The sequence below is a fragment of the Prionailurus viverrinus genome, chromosome B3 (assembly GCF_022837055.1).
Source record: "Prionailurus viverrinus isolate Anna chromosome B3, UM_Priviv_1.0, whole genome shotgun sequence".
Classification (NCBI taxonomy): Eukaryota; Metazoa; Chordata; class Mammalia; order Carnivora; family Felidae; genus Prionailurus; species Prionailurus viverrinus.
The window spans coordinates 55,625,796-55,648,586 of record NC_062566.1 but is presented as its reverse complement, the minus strand read 5'-3'; the positions used below and the strand labels follow the sequence as shown (position 1 = coordinate 55,648,586).

General features: G+C 36.2%; 1 protein-coding gene across 6 annotated transcripts in view; it reads left to right on the top strand.

Annotated features, from left to right (window-relative positions):
- TMEM62 (transmembrane protein 62) overlaps positions 1-22,791 on the top strand; it is a 33,911-nt gene that overhangs the window by 2,540 nt on the left and 8,580 nt on the right. For 3 of the 6 annotated variants that reach the window (XM_047862252.1, XM_047862257.1, XM_047862258.1), the window contains 7 exons: positions 2,514-2,559; positions 7,194-7,335; positions 10,096-10,220; positions 10,366-10,488; positions 12,838-12,993; positions 15,695-15,854; positions 21,062-21,175. In XM_047862252.1, the coding sequence (XP_047718208.1) occupies positions 2,514-2,559; positions 7,194-7,335; positions 10,096-10,220; positions 10,366-10,488; positions 12,838-12,993; positions 15,695-15,854; positions 21,062-21,175 (866 nt within the window). Of the gene's footprint in view, positions 1-2,513; positions 2,623-4,695; positions 5,261-7,193; positions 7,336-10,095; positions 10,221-10,365; positions 10,489-12,837; positions 12,994-15,694; positions 15,855-21,061; positions 21,176-22,791 lie in introns of those variants that run through there. The other 3 variants (XM_047862253.1, XM_047862256.1, XM_047862254.1) reach the window with 3 other exon arrangements.

Below are 22,791 nucleotides of genomic sequence, written 5' to 3'. Positions count from 1 at the left end.
AGTTGTTTAAAAAATACATACATTTTGGGCACCTGGCTGGTTCAGTCGTAAAGCATTTGACTTGTGATCTCAGGGTAGTGAGTTCGAGCTCATTGGGCATATTGAAGTAGCCTCCAAGCCACACTGGGCATGGAGGGTACTTGAAATAAATGAATGAATGCATGAATGAATGAATCAGTCAGTCAAATACATTTTGCTGATTGAAGGAAACTACCACCCATAAGTCTACATACTGTGTGATTTCATTTATATGACATTCAAGAAAAAGCAAAACTGTGGAGAACAGATTATGGTTGCCAAGGGTTGGGGTTGGGACAGACGCTGACTACAAAGAGGCATCATGAGAGAATTCTGGGAGGTGATGGAACTGTTCTCCATTGTGGCGGTAGATACACCTATGCATTTGTCAAAACCCAAAGAACTGTACATCACAGTAAATGAATTTTACTGTGTATACATTAAAAAATTAAATGGCAAATAAATCTCCGTATGCATGAGGAGAGAAATAGATAATCCCTTCCCATTTTTTAGATTGTTACTATAGTGTTAGTAGGGAAATGAACTCTTCTGCAAAGTGTTATAATGGTAGGTTTGTTTTATAAAGGTTGTCCTCCTTATGGATAAGTACTTCGCTTCATTTGATTATTAATTGCTATTGTGTACCTAATTATATATATATATTTTTAAAGCTATCATTTGAAACAGATAATTCTATCTGGTGAAATGCACAGCTATTGGTTTGATCAGAAAATGCCCTCTTTATAAATAGTTCTTACCAAACAACTAGGAATCATTAATTGATGTTGGGATATCTGGCTTACAACTTTCTCTGGTATACCCCATAAGTTTGGCCCCAACTAACCATGGTTCAACTTAAAATGGTTAGACCTATGATTTTCAGACTTTACAATGGTGTGAAAGTGATATACATTCAATAGAAACTATACTTCAAATTTTGAATATTTATCTTTTCCTGGGCTAGTGATATGCGGTATGATACTCTGGTAATGCTGAACACGATCACCAGGTTAAACAGCCAATAACCTTATAACCATTCTGTGCCCATGCAACTATTCCATTTTTCACTCTAAGTATAGTATTCAATAAGTTACATGAGCTATTCAACACTTTATTATAAATCAGACTTTGTGTTAGATGATTTTGCCGAACTATAGGCTAATGCCTATAAACATTATAATGCCTATAATGCCTATATAGTGCCTATAAAATGCCTTTAAACATTCTGAGCATGTTTAAAGTAGGTGAGGATAATCTCTTGTTCAGTAGTTTAGGTGTGTTAAATGCATTTTTTCTTTTTTCTTTTTTTATGTTTTTTTAAAGTTATTTTTGAGAGAGAGACAGAGCACGAGCAGGGGAGGGGCGGAGAGAGAGGGAAACACAGAATCTGAAGCAGGCTCCAGGCTCTGAGCTGTTATCACTAGAGCCCCACATGAAGCTCGAACCCACGAACCGTGAGATCACGATGTGAACCAAAGTCAGATACTTAACCAACCGAGCCACCCAGGTGGCTACTTAAATATTTGCAACTTATAGTGGATTTGTCTGTAAATTGAGGAAGATCTGTATTTACATTTCCCTTTTTTCCTAATCCTAATTAGTGGTAGAGATCAAATTCTTTTGCAATAAAAAGCATGCCTGTACATATTTAAAACATTTTTTCAGGCCAAGCTACTTTATTTCAAGTAATAAATGTCAGACTCTTGTGATTAGATCTTGTGAGCAGAACTTGTCCTTTGGAGTTCATGATAATCTAATTTGACTTTTAGGCACAAATGCTTATGGTATGTGTTTTTATACATGTTTATATACTGTGTTAAGATAGGAGGAAACTATTTTTTATTAAGATTAACTATAACAGTGTAGTTCTTTTAGTAAGAGGATTACATACACAATAATATTTCTTTTGTCCTAAATTGGACTTAACAACTTATTCTCTAAAGTTATTAGAAATGTAGTAGATTCTTGGAATTCCAAGCCGAGGTAAATAATTTTAGTTATTGCAACCAGGCAGTCGAGCTCTATGAAATCATCATTATTTCCAGATAAGTGTTCTAGGACCACCTTACCCGTTACCATTATATAACTCTTTTCTTACTGAATCGTTTTGAGACTTAAGAAGAGAAGGACATTGGCCCTGTTATCAAAGTGATCTGCTGTTCAGAAACACTTGGCATGGATCTTTGTATCAGGCATGTTTCACAGGATTAAAACAGCAGCAACAGTCCAATCTTACAACTTGAAATTGATTTATACTGTATAGTACATAGTATCAAAGTATTTATTATTCTCTAGTATTAAGTAGTAAGTTTCCAGATAGTAAGTTTCCAGATAGTATGAATTCTTTTATCAAGATTTAAGAATTATCAAGCTAATTTATTGGCATTCTAGCATTTAAAGGGTTATTGAAAGTATTGCCATTTTGCTTTAATCATTAACATATTTGTATCATCCTTTTTAATATAGATGATGTTTGTTCTTTTCCTTTTAATTAGATGTATTCAACATTGCAAGTCTGGAGAGTGTCGAGAATTATTACAGGTACTGTAATGAACAGAAGACCATGAGGTAGTACAAGGAGGGTGCAGTCAAGTCAATGAATGGGTAAAAACATTTTTTAAGTGACAAAATTTCTATATAAAGACCCTCTGGTAATATAGAATTTTTGTGTATTCAGTGACAGATTAAATTCTTTTTTTTCCTCCCAAGCCTTTTTCTTTCTTTAATTCCTTTTATTTCATATACTTTAATGCTTTTTATTGCCTAATAAATACTTTCACTATTTCACAGAAACTTTTTTTGCCATTGATGCATAGCAGAAGTCGTTTTTTTAATTTTAGTTTTTTTTACTTAGGTATGACTGACATATAACATTATATTCATTTCAGGTGTACAACATAAAATTTTGATGTTTGTGTATATTGTGAAATAGTAACCACGATAAGTCTAGTTAACACCCATCACTACGCATAGTTAAAACACTTTTTTTTCTTGTGATAAAAACTTTAAAAATCTACTCTCACCAACTTTCAAATATACAAGAGTGTTTTTGACTCTAGTCACCATGCTGTACCTCAGAAGTCATTTAGGTTAGAGTTTGTCACTAGAGTACTGTGGATTTTAAGAATACTGAGAAACTGATTCTCTTAGCCTCTAGGAGCATCGTTGGTCACCCTGGCTGCTCTGTCCTTTTGTCCCAGTATGCCATAGAAATATTAGAATTTTCTTTATCTGCTGTGAATGTGAAAAAGACTGTGAATGTGAAAGGCTGTTTAAGTTAGAGACCAGTTCTCTAGTTTCAATGTGTTGGGCTTCTTTTAGTTGTAATTTCACTTTCAGTTCCATAGTATTTGATAGTTTTGTCTTACAATGTCAATCACTCAAGTAGTGAGAATTTATTGAGAGCCCATCATTAGTTGGGTAATGTGAAAGATACAAGAACTAATATTAAAAAATGTAGTCTCTACCTTCAAGGAAGTCCAGTTAAGGGAGATAAGAATTGTTTAGGAAACAATTAGAAAAGAACAATGAAAGGATGACTGATGAAATGCTAGATTATTTGGTACACGTGATAATCACTATGAGAAATCTGAAAGGGCAGAAGTCAGCATAGGGCAGACATAGAGGAGACTTCATTTTATTTTATTATCGAGATTTAATTGATATATAACACTGTGTAAGTTTAAGATGTACAACATGTTTATGTGATACATTTATATATGGTGGAATGATGACTACCTTAGAGTTAGCTAATAATGTGATTACCAACACATAATTATCATTTCTTTTTTGTGATAAGAATAATTAAGATCTAGTCTCTTATTGACTTTTTTTTTAAGTTTATGTATTTATTTTGACAGAGAGGCAGAGAGAGAAGGAGAGAGAGAATCCCAAGCAGGCTCTACATTGTCAGCACAGAGCCTGATGTGAGGCTTGATCCCACGAACCTGTGAGATCATGATCTGAGCCGAAATCAAGAGTTGGATACTTAACCGACCGAGCCACCCAGGCACCCCAAGTCTCTTAGTAACTTCCAAATTTATAATACAGTATTGTGGGTTATAATTACTATGCTGTGCATTAGATCTCCAGAACTTACGTATCTACTAGTTGCAAGTTAGAGAAGACATTATAAAAGAAGTAAAAAGTGCATTCAGTCTTAAAAGATAGGTAGCATTTGGGGAAGTAAGAAATTTTAAGGGGTATATATGTATATGTATGTATACATATGTGTGTGTAATATATATATATATGTTTTTTTACATTTTTTAAAAAAAAGTTTATTTATTTATTTATTTTAATTTTTTTTTTTCAACGTTTATCCATTTTTGGGACAGAGACAGAGCATGAACGGGGGAGGGGCAGAGAGAGAGGGAGACACAGAATCGGAAACAGGCTCCAGGCTCTGAGCCATCAGCCCAGAGCCTGACGCGGGGCTCGAACTCACGGACCGCGAGATCGTGACCTGGCTGAAGTCGGACGCTTAACCGACTGCGCCACCCAGGCGCCCCAAAAGTTTATTTATTTTGAGAGAGAAAGCACACCTGGGAGAGGGGCAGAGAGAGAGAGGAGAGAGTGAAAATCCCAAGCAAGCTCTGCCCTGGCAGTGCAGAGCCTGATGCAGGGCTTGAACTCACAAACTGTGAGATCATGACCTGAGCCGATGTCAGTTGCTTAACCGACTAAGCCACTTAGGCTCCCCAGGGGGTATATTTTAGGTAAAACCCCAGAGCTTTAAAAGCTAGAATGAGCTTTTAGGGACAGTAGGGAAACTGGCATCACCAGAATAAAGGACCATTTTGAGGACTGGTATGACATTGGGTAGGTAGCTTAGGGCCAATTTATGGAGATTTTAAGTGACAAGTTTAGAAATTTAGATGTGTTGAGTAATGGTTCATAATTCAGTACATATTCCTAAGGAGACAAGTCACATAATGAAATAATATTTTATAAAGGGCAATCACACAGCAAAAAAAGAAAAAAGATAGGGATAATAAGGAAAAAAGAGGGAGATTGGAGTTTTATAGAGCAAACAGGAGAGTCCTATAATAGTCCCGTCATGATATGGAAGGGCCTGAAGTGATAGGAGACAAACCTATCTAACAAAGTACATAGATATGATGATTATGACATCAGCTAGAAGGTGGTAGGTCAAAAAGCATTGGTTAACTAACATGTAATTAGAGTCACCATAACTTGGAGAATGAAGTTGTCCTCTTTTGTTAATGTGAGGAAGGAAAAGGTCAGAGATGAAAATTTTCTGTTATCTGTTTGTATCTTTGATGGTGACTATGGAGATGAACTAAGAAACATTTTCAAAGAAGAATTAACAGGACTTAGGGTCTGTTATCAGGAGAGTGAGGATTTTAGTCACTTGAAAGTTTCTTACCTTTCTGTTTTTGTTTCTAAACACCTAAACTTTATCTGAATGTTTTTTTAACATTTATTTATCTTTGAGAGACAGAGACAGAACATGAGCAGGGGAGGGGCAAAGAGAGAGGGAGACACAGAATCTGAAGCAGCCTCCAGGCTCTGAGCTGTCAGCACAGAGCCTGATGTGGGGCTCACACCCACGAACTATGAGATCATGACCTGACCTGAAGTCGGACACTTAACTGACTTAATCACCCAGGCACCCCAAACTTTATCTGAATTTTTAATAAATGGCATTTTGCCAGAGAAATAGACACTACAGATACATCAACCTGAAGGAAAAAAAAAACTCTTAAAGCTAAATCTTGATTTTAAAAATGTCCCAGAGAATGCCAGAATCCAGCATTTAGAAAATGTTAATAGGTATCATAGGTAAAATAGGTATTTTAACCTCTGCTTTCAAATAGTGGGGTTTATTTTTAGATAGTTGGATTGTAATATGTTAGAAATGTAGGAAATGAAACAACATATGTGAGATGATAAGAACCTAAAGAATAACTCTGAAAACAAATTAAGCAGCAAAAATACAAATAAAAATTTTAGTGAGGAAAAAACCCCCAATATAGAAAATTTAAAAATACCAAGAAGAGAGGCAATAGAACTAATTGACTATTAATTATAATATGTATGACAATATATTTATTTTATGATATATTTGATGACTGTTGTGGCTTAAATATAGCTTTCTGATAACACATTGTTTCAGAAGCCTATTTGTATTTTCTATTTGTGCTTTTAGGTAAAGTGTCATATAAGACACTTACCTATTTCTTATAATATTTTGACATTTGAGTGATATAAATATGTCCCTAATGCAATCTATACCTTCCTTCATGTTTATTCAACAAATCTTTTTTTTTTTTTTTTTAATTTTTTTTTTAACGTTTATTTATTTTTGAGACAGAGAGAGACAGAGCATGAATGGGGGAGGGTCAGAGAGGGAGACACAGAATCTGAAACAGGCTCCAGGATCTGAGCTGTCAGCCCAGAGCCCGATGCGGGGCTCCAACTCACGGGCCGCGAGATCATGACCTGAGCCAAAGTCGGCCGCCCAACCGACTGAGCCACCCAAGCGCCCCTATTCAACAAATCTTAATGAGTTTCTGTTCTCTGTACTTTCCCCCTGATCTTTACTTTCCAACCTTATGGACACCTGAACACTGTTGATATTTAGGTAGTGAGGACTTTCATTACTGAATGTGTGCCCTGTGTATGTTACCAATACATTTTTAGGAACTGAAAAAGATTTACTGACCCAGACCTAACTAACATTTTTCTCCTGGCTTGATGACTTCATCTTTGCAAGGCTTTATTGTGAGTTAAGCTTCTGTAGTCCTGTTTCAAGATGTAAACACCTTTTGTATCTCATTACACCAAGAATTCTCTTAGGTACTTAGTAGCTTCTTAGTAAATTTTTCAACGATTGGTAAATACCATTTTGCTGGATTCTAATTGATCTCTTTCTAACTGCCTAAAATAGCTACCTACTTCTCTGCTTTGCTTGATGACCTTTTGTTTGGTTATTGATTAATTAGATTGCTTGAATCTTTGTAGACAATGGGAAAAACTTTAAAATTTCTTTTAATCAGTTTATTGCAGATCTAGTTTAGTGTATTTCTCTGTTGATCAGGAAATTTTCTTTTCAAAGGGAGGCAAAATATTGTGTGATACAAGGGAAGGAATTTAAACTCATTCTGTCTTTTTGTGATTGCATTAAAACTTTCCTGTCTTGTATTTTTTAGGAAATATTCTGCCGTACGTAGGGATGGCTCTTTCCATTATGTCCACAGTACTCCCTTTGGCAACTATTCTTTCATCTCTTTGGATGCCACCCAAAATCCAGGGCCCAAGAGACCCTATAATTTCTTTGGAATTTTAGATGAGGTACAGTAAAAATCTCACTTCCCTTTGTAGCTAACCTATTTTTTTTCTTGGATACATGTGGCTCTCTTAAAACTATCCTAGGTAAACAAATTCTAATCAAGAAATTCTTGAAAAAAACATTTACTGTGATTACAAGTATGGCTAGAAGAAATCACTGGCTACTTTAGCACTGTCATCGCTATCCTGTTCATTGCTATCCCTATCCCAAAATCTGGCAAAGAAGTACCTCACATTTTATATAATTCAGTAGACATTTATTAAATATGTACTAAGAGCAACATGCACTTTGCAAGGTGTAGAGCATACAGCTTTTATACTATATGGTATATTCCTAAATCCCCATAGTTGCCATTTCTAACTAATGGTCTGTATTTTTTTTTAATAGGAGAAGGGCAACCGTTGAAGTAAATAAGTTTCTTTTAAAGTATTTTTTTTTTGTAAGTTAGATGAAAACTGTTGCTAGATTAAAAGTGTCTGGAAGATCACATGTGAGAAACTCTAATTATTTCTTTTTTTTTTTTTTTTAACATTTTATTTATTTTTGAGACAGGGAGAGACAGAGCATGAACAGGGGAGGGTCAGAGAGAGGGAGACACAGAATCCAAAACAGGCTCCAGGCTCTGAGCTGTCAGCACAGAGCCCGACGCGGGGCTCGAACTCAAGGACCGCGAGATCATGACCTGAGCCGAAGTCAGCTGCTTAACCGACTGAGCCACCCAGCAGCCCCTCTCATTATTTCTTAGTACAACAAATGTCTACTCATTAATGAGCACATGCCCACATGCAAGACAAATGTGGTCATATGTAAGAATACAAAAGTGATAAAGTCAAGTCCTTCATCTCAGAATATTTAATCTAGCAGAGGGGCATAAAACTAGTGCAGAAATAACTACAATAAGGGCAGAATTTGCTAAGTGCTGAAGGAGATTCAGAGTGATATGAGGATTCAGAAGAGCTTGAAATCAAGTGAACAGAATATTGTGCAATGCATTGTTTTCTAGTAGGCATTTTATTTAATGAAGGTATATTTTGTTATCTTGTAATTATCAAAGCCTACTCCTTAATTTTTTAAAGATATTCAAACATCAGGTCTGCATGAAAATCAGTTGGAGTCTTATAAAATGCAGAGACTTATTAATTAGAAACCCTGAAGGTACAGCCCAGGAATTCATTGCTATAAGCACTTTACAGATCATTCACTTATATTTATACATGTACACATTATATTTGATATAAACTTGATGAGGGATGATTTACATATAATATGCACTCATTTAAAGAGTTTGAAGAATTTTGACAAGTGTATATACTTGTATAACTGTCACCACAATCAAGATAGAACATTTCTATCATCCCAGGAAGTTGTATAGTCAGTCTTCACCCCAATCCTAGGGAACCACTGATTGGTTTTCTGTCAGTATAGATTAGTTTTGTTTGTTCTAGAATTTATTTTTTAATCTTCTTAAAAATTTTCTTATAATGTTTATTTTTGAGAGAGAGAGAGAGAGAGACAGAGCAAGCAGGGGAAGGGCAGAGAGAGAGGGAGACACACAATTTGAAGCAGGCTCCACGCTCTGAGCTGTGAACACAGAGCATGATGCAGGCTGAACCCACAAACCATGAGATCATGACCTGAGCGGAAGTCAGATGCTTAACCAACTAAGCCACCCAGGCGCCCCTAGAATTTTATGTAAATGAAATCATACAGTATTACTCTTGTGTCTAGCTTATTTTGCTCAGTATAATGTTTTTGAGACTCATCCATACTATTGTGTGTTCGAATAGTTCTTTTCTTGTTGCTGCATAGCACTCTGTTGTTTGGATATACTGATGGTTTCTAGATTTTGGCTATCCTGAGTAGAACCGTTTTGAACATTTAGGTATAAGGCTTTTTGTGGACATATGTACATCTTATTTTAGAAGTTTAGTTTCAAGATCCTCTTTTTTTTTTTTTTAATGATTTTATTTTTGAGAAAGAGAGAGAGAGAGTACAAGCACTCAAGCTGGGGAGGAGCAGAGAGAGTGAGAGAATCCCAATCATGCTCTTCATTGTTAGCATGGAGCCCAACACAGGGCTTTTTCCCACAAACTGTGAGGTTATGACCTGAACCGAAATCAAGAGTCAGACATTCAACCGACTAAGCCACCCAGGTGCCCCCTCAAGATCCTCCTTATTAATTGCAATGTAGTATACAGGGCTGAAAGATTAGAGGTTCTTTTTTATTTCTATAAAGAAATTTATCATAAAAAAGAAAGAAACTTATGTAATTTAAAGATTATTCTTCTCAATTTCCTTATCCATCAAATGGGGATAACACCTGCCCTACTTAGCATAGAGTTATTTTTTTTTTAATGTTTATTTATTTATTTTGAGGGAGAGAGTGCACTCATGTGTGCATGAGAGCAGGGAAGGGGCAGAGAGAGATGGAGGGAGAGAATCCCAAGCAGGCCTCATGCTGTCAGCATGGGGCCCATGCAGGGCTCAAACTCACAAACCATGAGATCATGACCTGAGCTGAAATCAAGAGTTGAACCCTTAACTGACTGGGCCACCCAGGCACCCTAGCATAGATGTATTTTTAGGACCAAATGAATTATAATGTATGTGAAAACAGTTTAAAACAGGACCATACAGGTCATTAATTAGTAGGGTTTAAGCCCTAGACATAATATACTTATAAAACTCCAAGGGAGATGCTTAATCTATACATTTCAGCCTGAACCCTAATTAAAGATCCTTCTGTTTTTCTCCCATTTCAGAAACGGATGGAGGAACTTCTATTACTCGTTAAGGAAAGTAGTCGGAGCAACCACAGTATTTGGTTCGGACACTATACAACATCCACTATCCTTTCTCCATCACCAGGAATTCGGTCAATAATGAGGTGAGGCAGGCTTCCAAAATCAAAATTAATTATTTGTAATTTTTTTACGTTACTCAACCCATCTTGCTTTCCTGAAGAGGTCTTTTTATGAGTTGGGCATCACAAGTTATCTGCTCATTTATTCCATTTATTTTTCATTGGTTAGTTCAGCTACAGCGTACTTGTGTGGGCACCTCCATACACTAGGCGGACTGATGCCTGTTTTGCACACTCGTCACCTCCAGGGCACTTTGGAACTTGAGGTGGGAGACTGGAAGGATAACAGAAGGTAAGGGAACTACCCCACAAAATAAACCTTACATATGTAAGTCTTGATAAAGCAATGATAGGTTTCTTATTGCTATCATGGGTGATCCCAGTTAAGGAAAAACTTGTGATAGTTCTAAGTTTTGTTTTTGTCTTGTTTTTTTTAATGCTTATTTATTTATTTGGAGAGGGAGAGAGTGCACATGTATGGGGGAGGGGGAGAGAGAGAGAGAGACAGACAGACAGACAGACAGAGACAGAATCCCAAGCAGGCTTTGTGCTCTCAGCAACCCACGAACCTTGAGACCATGCCCCGAGCCAAAACCAAGAGCCGGATGCCCAACCCACTGAGCTACCCTGACACCCTGATAGCTCTAAATTTTTAAAGTAATATATATGTTATGTATGTTGATATGCAAAAACCTTGTTGCAACAGTTATGCTTGCCATCACTATGTTACATTGGGTTTTTAAGATGCATCCATTAGGAAATAGTTCTCAAGCTCTTGTGTGCTCAAGGATTATGGAGAAGCTTATTAAAAATTAAAATTTTGAGGCCCTATCTATAATTTGTGTTGGTCTAGAACTGCAAGAAACTGAATTTTTTTAAAGCCCACCAGGAGCTCTTTGGACCATACTTTGAGAAACACTAGAACTGAAAATGTAACACTTTCCTTCTGAATTTTATATCCACCTTTTCTAGTTATTACTATAAGATGTTAGTGATATAAGTTCTTCAGATACATGATAGTTGGTTTTATAAAGATAAAAGTCTTTCTTTGAGAAAACCTAACTTGTTTATCAAAAGCATATAGTATAGTTAAGTGTATATAGAAAAGAACTATTTTGAGAATAACTAAGTACAATAGTTTAAATATAGATGAATATCATCTCATTGTTTAACTATTATCAATTGCTGTTTAATTTATTCAAACTCAGTTCTCTGAAGATATTAGGCACTAAATAAATATTTGTTGAGCTGAATATGTTATCTTTCTATTTTTAACTACTTCCATTAATGAAAAGATAGCTTTACATCTTGGAAGGTACTTATTCATTTCACTTGGCTCCACTAGAAACTGTCTAAGAGCTATGCTTGAAGCCTGTAATTATTTGGCAACTGTAATTACTGTGAGTTAAGGCCTGTCTATTCATGACTGTGAGGTTGTAGGCTGGGGTGGGATTGCCTCTTACCAGATAGCTTTCCTCACCCTTGATCAGCTTATTTATTTCTTATAAATACTACAGTTACAAGTTAAGTGATATTATGAAACCATTTCCTCTCTTTCTCTTCCCACCTGCTCTCCTGTGTTCCAACCCTGGGGTTTTATCTGGAGTTTTACTAAAGGACCTAACCTATACCTGCCTTATAAACATTTAAGTGTATTAGTACAATAGAAGAGTTTTTAAAAGTATGCTAGTAATATTAGGCTAGGCTTTGTTATGGATACAAATAAATCTAGACAATATCAGTGGCTTTACATAACAACAGATGTTATTTTTTCATTTATGTAAATCTGGTATGAGTCAAGGCATTTCTCTTCCGTGGGGTGACTCAAGGATTCAGACTTCATCTGTCTTATAATGCCACTATCTCAATATCTCAGTTCCAGTGCAGGGAAGAGAGCATGGAGAATTCAGACCCACTCTTAAAGTACTTTGGACCAGAAGTGTGATACATGTCACTTCTGTTCACAGCCCATTGACCAGAACTAGTCACATGGTCCCAACCTAATACCAGGGAGACTGGGAAATGCAGGGGAGCACGTGGAGTATTTGGTGAGCACTATTGTTTCTGCCATAGTTAATCATTTCTCTTCTCAGTTTTAAAAGTACAAAATATAAAATTTTGGCTATTCTTTAATGAATATTTATACCTTTCACCATGCATTCAGAAAACCAAAACAACTTCAGTTAAATTTCCTTGAAATTATAGAAATAAAGGTTTAAAAGAAGATTGAAGTGTTTCTAGTTGTGTTTGTGTTAATATTAGCATTTTTGAAGAGATGAAGAATGTTAAGTATTAGCTTATGATGATGTCTTAGATTCAAAACAGTCTTAAAGTATAGAAATCAAATGAATTAATTTAACAAGCATTTACTTAAAAATGAAAGAGTGCATGTTATGTACAAGGCATTGTTCTAAGGCACAGTTAAATTCAATTCTTCAATCAGATCCCATTTGTGACTAATATGAAGTATAAAGTGGTCAGGGCAAGGGAAGAAGGACAGAAACACAGTGTTAATTTACTTTGCATTCAAATTCATGATCTCAAAGTATAGTTTTATATTTTTACATTTGTTTTGTGTATAACCTTCATGCCCTCTTATAATATGAAGTGACTAAATTACTTTTTGTCTTCTGGTCTCTAGGTACCGGATCTTTGCCTTTGATCATGACCTCTTTAGCTTTGCAGATTTGATCTTTGGCGACTGGCCTGTGGTTCTTATCACTAATCCTAAGTCACTCCTATATAGTTGTGCTACACATGAACCACTAGAAAGACTCCTTCATTCAACACACATCAGGTATGTAGCAATTTTTCAGAATTTACTTTCAGTTTGATATTAATGGAGAATAAGTGAGTGCAACTATAATCCTATGTAAAAGCTCTGAGATGCCCCATTTTATTTTTCTCAACAGTGTAAACATTTTATAAAGAAAATGTTTACTGTTTAATTCCCATTCAGTTAAAATATATATAATTTTTGAAGCTGCTGAAAAAAAAATTTTAAGTTTACTTTTATTTATTTTGAGAGATAGAAAGCAAGTGGGAAAGGGGCAGAAAGAGAGAGGGAGACAGAACCCCAGGCGGGCTCCATGCTCTCAGGGCAGAGCCCGATGCGGGGCTTGAACCCATGAACCATGAGATCATGACCTGAGCCAAAATCAAGAGTTGGACCCGTAACCAACCTTGCCACCCAGATGCCCCTAAGCTGCTGAAAGTTTTTAAAAAATCCAGAAACCCACAATCCTACCACTATAATTTTTGTGTATTTCATTTTCTCATTTTACATTGCTGTAATCATATTTCCCTCCCCTTCCCTCCAAATAGAGCTTTATTAACATTTCTGAGTTCTTTCAGGCATGTTCTTCGAGGCATGTTTTTCCATCATTGTAATAGTAGGGCACAGTCTGTTCTAATTCCTACTTTTTTTCCTTCAAGAGAGAGAATGTACCACAATTTATCTAACCATTTTCCTCTCTTATTGATGAACCTTTATGTTTTTTTCTAATTTGGGAATGAGCATCTGATGTGTGTAGGTTCTTTTCTTCATTTGAATAATTTTTTTTTTAATGTTTATTTATTTTTTTTAATTTTTATTATTTTTTTTAATGTTTATTTACTTCTGAGGCAGGGAGAGACATAGCATGAGTGGGGGAGGGTCAGAAAGAGAGGGAGACACGGAATCAGAAGCAGGCTCCAGGCTCTGAGCTGGCAGCACAGAGCCCGATGCAGGGCTCGAACTCACAAACCGTGAGATCATGACCTGAGCTGAAGTCGGTCGCTCAACCAACTGAACCACCCAGGCGCCCCTATTTGTTTATTTTTGAGAGAGAGAGAGAGAGAGCGCACGCGCAAGAAGGCGTGGAAGCAGGGGAGGGGCAGAGAGAGAGACGGAGAGAGAGAATCCCAAACAGGCTCCATGCTGTCAACACAGACCCCGACACAGGGCTTGAACTCATGAACCATGAGATCATGACCTGAATTGAAACCAAGATTCAGACACTTAACTGAGGCACCCAGGCAACACTCATTTGAATAATTTCTTTAGCTAAAGTTCTAGAAGTGGAATTCTAGGTGAAAATATGAATTCCCTTAAGACTATTGATAAACACTATTCGATTACTTTTTTTTTTTGTGGCAACTAAAATCATTATTCTTTTTTAAAAAAATGCAGCAAAATATATGTAACATAAAATTTACCATTTTACTGGTTTTTAGGTATACAGTTCAAGGGCATTAAGTACATTGATATTGTACAACTATCACCACCATTCATCATCAGAACTTTTATCTTCCAAAACTGAAACTCTGTACCCATCTAGCAATAACTCCCGATTTCCCTCTTTCCCCAGCTCGTGGAAGTCACCATTCTACTGTCTGTCTCTATGAATTTGACAACTCTAGGAACCTCATTTAAGGGGACTCATACAGTATTTGTCCTTTTGTGACTGGCTTCTTTAACATAATGCCCTAAGGGTTCCTCCCTCTTGTAGAGTGTGTCAGAATTTTTTTTGCTTTTTAAGGCTAATATTCCATTGTGTGTATATATCACATTTTGTTTATTCATCTGTTGATAGACACTTATGCTTTCACCTTTTGCCTGTTGTGAATAATGCTACTATGAACAGGGCTATACTCTGTCAAATCCCTGCTTTCATTTCTTTTGGGAATATATCTAGACATGAAATTGCTGGATCTCATGGTAATTATATGTTTAATTTTTTGAGGAACCACCATACAGTTTTCCATAGCGGCTGTACCATTTTACATTCCCACCAGCAGTGCATAAGGTACCCAATTACTTTTTAAAACAGATACTAATTTATAATGTTACCAGGCAATATGAGTTCCAGTTTCACAGCACTCTTATCATTTTTGGATATTGTACTTTTAAAAGATGTACTAATTAATCTGGAAAAAATGGTATCAAGCTGATTGACAGATTGATTTTTGGTCAGTAGTGAAGTGAAATCTATATCTCTCAGTCAGGTTTTTTGGATAGGAGTTGGACATCTGATTTAGACATCATATTCTCTGAAAGGGCCTGGTAGCCTTAGCTCTGTTTATGACATTGTTTCCTTTGGGCAGATAACACTGGGAATCAAATGAGTGGATGTAGGATTAACATTAGATTAACAAATTGAGATGTCTAACCAATATTCTTTTCCTATATGAAAAACCAGGACTTCAAGCAGTTTATTCAGAAAGAACTTGGGATCTACTGCAGATTTATTTGTCAAAAGAAAATTGATTTTCCTTTCGAAAAAATACAAGAATAGTTTCTAGCTTCTCACCAACTCAGGTTTGCTTAGAAAATACAACTCCAGGAGCCATGATTCAGAAAGCCACTAGATCTTGGGACTAGCAGTCATACGAATGGTTATACAGTGTGATGGTTCTGTCTACATTTATATAATTTCAGGTTATAATAGGGTTATTCTCCTTTCTAAGTATAGTGATAAGTCTCTAAAACCACATGCTTATGTATTTTCTCATTTTAGAGTCTTGGCCTTTTCCTTATCCTCCATTACTTCTGTCACAGTTAAGATTGATGGAATTCATTTAGGGCAAGCTATTCATTTGTCTGGTCCTATTTTCATACTGAAGTGGAACCCAAGAAACTACAGTAATGGGACACATAACATAGAAGTAATTGTCCAGGTAAGTTAGTAATTTTCAACTTACTATATAAATGATTTGGCTGCAACCACACTAAACTCTGATGTGGGTTTTTTTTTTCCCCCAGTCAATTGACAGAGATGAAACTAAGTTAATTAAAAATTTGAATACACTAGATTTAGTGTATTCTGAAAATGGGCACTCAGGAATAATTCTGTTAGACAAAAAAATGGACTCATCAATGTGCAACTCCTGGCCATAGTCTCCCCATTTCTGAACCACAGGAAACCATTCTTTTCAACTTTGGCCAGAGTCTTTTGGTAATGGGAGCAAATTCCCCAACATACCCAAAGATAATAGAGCAAGTCGGAAAACACGGATTTATGTATCCATGCATTTGCTTGCTGTCTCCAAGTACAGGAAAATTTGTCACTGTTTTGAAAGCTCTAGGATAGAGGATTTTCAAGGTATCAGAGAATTTTTTTGTTTATTTGGGGAGTATACACTGATAGTATATGTAGTAACAGTCTGCCTATGTCTATTCCAATTCAGCTAGGGGGCATTTAATTCACCAGCACCTGCCAGAGTAGGAAGTGGTCACAATTACCGAAAAAGATCACTTTCATCAACACTGTGAAATTCTTGAGGGGATAGACTGTGCTTAGGAATTAGTGTCTGAAAAAAAAAATCCTACAATTTCATGATTTGATGACAGTTTTTAACTATTTCATCTCTAATGTTAAGTCTTAGTTTGAAGATTACCATGTAATCCTTCAGGAAACACATGTAATTATTTTCATTATCTTTTTTAAAAAATTTTTTAACGCTTACTTATTTTTTTATTTATTTTTTTTTTTTTTTAATTTTTTTTTTTTCAACGTTTATTTATTTTTGGGACAGAGAGAGACAGAGCATGAACGGGGGAGGGGCAGAGAGAGAGGGAGACACAGAATCGGAAACAGGCTCCAGGCTCTGAGCCATCAGCCCAGAGCCCGACGCGGGGCTCGAACTCACGGACCGTGAGATCGTGACCTGGCTGAAGTCGGACGCTTAACCGACTGCGCCACCCAGGCGCCCCACGCTTACTTATTTTTGAGAGTGGAGCGGCACAGAGAGAGGGAGACACAGAATCTGAAGCAGGCTCTAGGCTCTGAGCTGTCAGCACAGAGCCCGATGCAGGTCTCAAATTCACAAACTGTGAGATCATTGATCTGAGCCGAAATCAGATGCTTAACTGACTGAGCTACCCAGGCTCCCCTTTTCATTATCTTTTGTGTGTGTAGCAGAGAAGGATTTTGAATAGGGAGGAGCTATTTACTGAGCTCTTTTAAGGAGATGCTGGACACTTGGAGTTTTTTACTTAATCCATATAGCAATCCTATATGGTGGGTAGTTTTATCCCCAATTCATAGAGGAGTAAAACAAGAAAAGGCACTTTGCAATGCCACCCATCTTTGAAGTGTTGTGCTTAGGAGGAAGAAGAAACTCATAGGGAGAATGTGGAAGGGACTGATGGCTGGGATGAACTCTTTTTTTTTTTTTTTTAAGTTTTTGAAAAATTTATTTTGAGAGAGAGAGAGAGAGAGAGAGAGAGAGAGAGGGAGCGAGCAGGGGAAGGGCAGAGAGAGAAAACCCCAAGCAGGTTCAGCACTGTCAGCATGTAGCTGGGCACAGGGCTCCATCTCACGAATTGTGATATGACCTGAGCTGAAATCAAGAGCCAGATGCTTAACTGACTGAGCCATCTAGGTGCCCCTGGGATGAACTCTTAATGTCCTTCCTACTAGAAGTTGGATCATTTAAAGAAAACCTGAAGGTTCAAGTGTACCTAGAATAAATTATTCCCTGTCTTTACAATTAGGCAAGAGAAGTAGGAGTGGCCATAGAAGACCTCAATGTAGGAGTGAAGAATCCCCTAATCCTTGGATTTTCTCAGAACCCCAGCTTCTATAGTTTTTTGAGGAAAAAAAACATAGCTCATGTTCCCTGAAACATTTCTGGCTGCTTAGTTAAATCCTTAGTAAAAATATGAAATGAAATATACATTTTATATCTTTAACATTTCTTATATTATTGAAGTATAATTCATATACAAAAAAACCTCTATATATTTAAAGAGTATAATTTGGTGACTTCCTTGACCATTACTACAATCAATACAATATATCACCCTCAGAAGTTTTCTTGTGTTCTTTTGCAGCTGTCTTCCTTCTACCCTCATTTCCAGGAAACCACTGATCTGTTATAGATTAGTTAAAAGATTAGCCTAGTAGCGATTAGACCTTTAGATCACTTCTTAGTATGGTTCCTGAATTAGTAGCATCAGCACCACCTAGGAACTTGTTAGAAATGTAAACTCCCTGGGCGCCTGGGTGGCTCAGTTGGTTAAGCGTCTGACTTCAGCTCAGGTCATGATCTCACGGTTTGTGGGTTCAGCCTGTGTCATGCTCTGTGCTGACAACTCAGAGCTTGGAGCCTGCTTCAGATTCTGTGTCTCCCTCTCTCTCTGCCCCTCCCTTGCTTGCACTCTGTCTGTCTCTCTCAAAAATAAGTAAATGTGAAAAATTAAAAAAAAAAAAGAAAGAAAAGAAAAGAAAAGAAAAGAAAAGAAAAGAAAAGAAAAGAAAAGAAAAGAAAAAACTCTCATGTCCCATACCAAACCTCTGAATCAAATTCTGGACATGGGACCCAACAATCTGTTTCAACAGTCCATCCAGGTGATTCCAATGTGCACTAAAGTTTGAGAATCAGAAGTTTAGATTATTGTGCCTACTTTGCCAACTGAAAGAATAGACTCCAGAAATCTCTAAATTAATGAAAACTTGGGCTTTAAAACAACTTATAACTTAAAATAAGAACATTTTGAGCAATAAAAGTTTGATAAACATGAGTGCAAGTTCTTTTTGCTATTTTAAAACTTTTTTATGATGGGAAAAATTTTAAATATATGCAAGAGATAATACTATAATGAATTCCCATGTATCCATTAGCTGACTTCAACAGTTATCAACTCATGACCAATCTTATTTCATCTACACCCCACCTACTTTACTCCTCCCTACACCATGATAGTATTCTATCTGTAACATGACAGCATGTGTCCCTAAAAGATAAGAATTATTTTTTAATGTAACCATAATACCATAACACACCTGAAAAATCTATAGTAATTCCTTAATATCAAACTATCCAGCCTGTGTTCAGTTTTCCCAATTAATCATATATATGTGAATATATATATTGTATTTGGTTGGTTCAAATCAGAATTTAGACAAGGCTCAAATCCTGAATTTAGCTGATTTGTCTCTTCAGTTATTTTTTGATCTACAGGTTCCCCTCTCTTATCTCCTTGTTATTTTTTATTTTTCCTTACAATTTCTTTGCTTTGGAAACTGGATCTTCTATCCTGTAGAGTTTCTTCTATTCTAGATTTTGGCTGTTTACATTCATGTATCATTCAGCATGTTCCTCCATCCCCTCTAGTTTCTATAACTGGTAGTTAGATTTAGGGGTTGATCACATTTGAGTCTGTTTTATGGCAGGAATACTTCATTTGGTGTTTTATTCTTTTTTAAAAAAGTTTTTTTTAACGTTTATTTGTTTTTGAGAGAGAGAGAGAACGTGCACGCGCGCAAATGGGGGTGGGGCAGAGAGAGGGAGACACAAAATCCAGAGCAGGCTCTAGGCTCAGAGCTGTCAGCACAGAACCCAACACAGGACTCAAACTTGCAGGCCGGGAGATCATGAACTGAGTGAAAGTTGGATGCTTAACCAACAGAGCCACCCAGGCACCCCTGATGTTTTATGCTTTTATCAGAAGCCTATGAGACCTGGTTTCTCTCTTTTAGTATCGTTAAGATTGGCCACTTTATTCAGGTGTTGTTAACTTTATCCAGCAACTGGTATGTTGATAAATAACTAACAACCAGCCTGGGGCAGGTATGAAGGAGGAACCCTGATTTGTAATATTTCTCTGATTTATTCCAATTTCCATAGTATAAATATTTTTACCATAGCTGATTTTAAGCTACTAACATGTCATCCGGCCTGCAAATTTCCTGAAAATTTAACAGTTGGCTTTTGTGAGCCTGTCAAGCCAGCTTGAGCACACTGCTGGCTTCTCCCTCCACTCATTATGAAGTACCTAACCAGCTTTTCACTGAAGGATTTCTAGCAGCTGTTGATGGCCTTGGTCTAGATGAAATGTAGATCCATTATTTCATTAGAGTTATAAAATGGTGGTATTCAAATTGCCACTCCTTGTAAAATTAGTATTAATTTGAATGGTTCCCTAAAGAAAAGATCTAGAAGTCCATACGGGAAAGGTGGGTTACATTCTAAATTCTTCCCCCCACCCTCCCTTTTCTAAACCAGTTTTAAAGGTAATGAGTTGCTTTTCTAGCATCTTCCAAAGGCAACCAAAAGTATCTTTTACATTCAGCATCATTATGAATTCAAGGTTTAAAAAATATATATATTTTGTATATCTGGTATGTTTCAATCCATTGCATTTATTCTTGTTAATGCTCAAATTATTCCACCTTTGGTTAGTGGGAGCCTCTCCAGGTTGACCACTAAGTCCTTTGATAAAATCCTAGTAGTCTTTGTTAGTTTTCTTACTCTCTGGCATGAAGATATTCTAAACTCTTCCTGTGTATTTCTTGTTTGAGGACTGGAATCAGGGGTGCCTGGTTGGCTCATTCAGTGAAGCATTCCACTCCTGGTTTTGGCTCAGGTCATGATCTCACTGTTTGGCGGTTCAAGCCCTGCATCTGGCTCTATGCTGACAGGGAGGAGCCTGCTTGGGATTCTCTCTCCCTTTCTCTCTCTGCCACTCTCCAGCACTCCCAATGTCACATACACACACACACACAATAAATAAATAAACTTAAAAAATAAAAGAAAAAGAACTGGAATCAACTATTTCCTTGTAGTGAGAAATTTTATTTTTGTGCCTACGATCTGGGCACTAACTCAGCTAGATCGTTGCTTTGGGGTTGTTACTATTTTTAGGCCTTTTCAGTGAGCAGAGGGAAAATACATATTTTTCTTTAAGAGAAAATACATTGTGAGTACATGCTGATATTCCCAATTTAAATCTAGAATTACAGGCATTAAAATAAGTTATATTTAAAGTGCTTATAGGAAGAAGCAAAAATAGATGAAAAAATGTAGCTTTGTCAAATCTTGGAACATTATACATATTTAAATGTGCCTAAGAGTCACTTCTCTGCTGTCCTTATAACTAGGATTCTGCTGGAAGAAGTAAGAGTGTTCACCACATATTTTCTCTTCAAGAGGATATTCATCTCAGATTTGATCCCCTGGCATCATTTATTCTCCTTACTGACCATGGCATCGTGGTAAGTAAATTCAACTTGAGATTAGATTTGGTCCAATCTAGTGGTAGGTCTAAAGTCATCATATAATCATGTAATGAGAAAGATGGATCAATAAAACTAAGTTTGTCTAGAATAAAATTCTTTAAAGTTGATTTGAATTAAAAGAAGCAGAGGCATTGACACCTAATACCTGTTTGGGAACCTGGTTCTAACCACTACCATAAAACCAGGATAACTAAGGGAACTACAGGAACTGCATAAAATTGGATTAAGGATCTTTTAAAAATAATATTTATTTCTACATAAATAATATATGCTTAATGTAGAAAACTTGGAAAATTTAGAAATAAAGTAAAATAAGCCCACATTACTCATCATACTACCTATTATAGCCATTGTATTTGTCATTATGATACTCTATTTTTTTCTCATATAAATTTTGTATATGAGTCTGTAATATAAAAAGGTAATTTCTATTCTCTTTTGCTAATTTTTTTCCCACTAAGGAATTTGTTATGACTATTTTCTGACATCAACTTACATTTTATAACATGATGTTTTTTGTCATAAGTATACCTTTACTTAGCCATTTACCTCTTGTTGGACATTTGGTTCCAATATTTCCCTCTACTATATAAATGCTGCTTGCAACTAAAAACTATATTAGTTTTTTGGGATAAATTCCTAGAAGTGAATTGTTGGATAAAAGAGTGGACACATTACTCTTTATACTTTCTTATATAATTACACAAATTATTTATTAAATTCATCATTTTTCATCTATCTTCCCTCATTAAAATATAATCTCCATGAGGGCAGGGGTCTTTGTCTGTCTGATGCCTAACACAGAGTAGGCCCCCAGATAAATATTTCTTGGATGAATAAAAGGGTATTTTTAAAATAGTCTTAAAAAATTTAAAAAAAAATGTTTTTCATATGCACTGTTAAATTATCTTCCAGAGAAGCTTGGCAATGTATCCTCTTTTTCCCTCAGATCTGACCTGTCCCAGGTACTGACAAAAAACACGACAAAAGACACACTCTACAGTGTTGAGAAGAAAATTCAAGCCTCTTTTAATTTCACCTTCCAGACATATATAGCTTTACTGTATATCTTCACAGACTTAAAATGTAAATTTATTATTATTTTAATTTACTTTTATTACTTGTGTGATTAAGCTTTTTAGAAATATGACTAATTAGCATTTGTATCTCATTTTTACAAGTTTTTTGTGTGTCATTTATTTTTCTTTGGGGATCTTTAATAGTCACCTAGATCCAGCTTTGAAAACTTTGATGTACTTCTGAATCACCAGGGAACATGAGTAAGAGACAGGTTCTGATTTAGTAGGGCTGAGATAGTGCCTGAGATTCTGCATTGCCAACAGGCACAGGGGGATCCCAGTGATGATCTGGGGTCCACCATACTTTGAGAAACAAGAACCTAGATTATGTCTCTTCACTGTGAGTTAATCTCCAAGTGAATGCTGTCTTGTTGGAGAAAGCTAAAGAAACTGCAGTCTCAGTTCACTCAGCCTGCAGTGCACTGTGCACTGTTTTTCTTTATTCTTATAAAACATATTGTACTTTTGGTACAGTGAAGGTGGACTGTTTTAATTTGATCACTTCACATAACT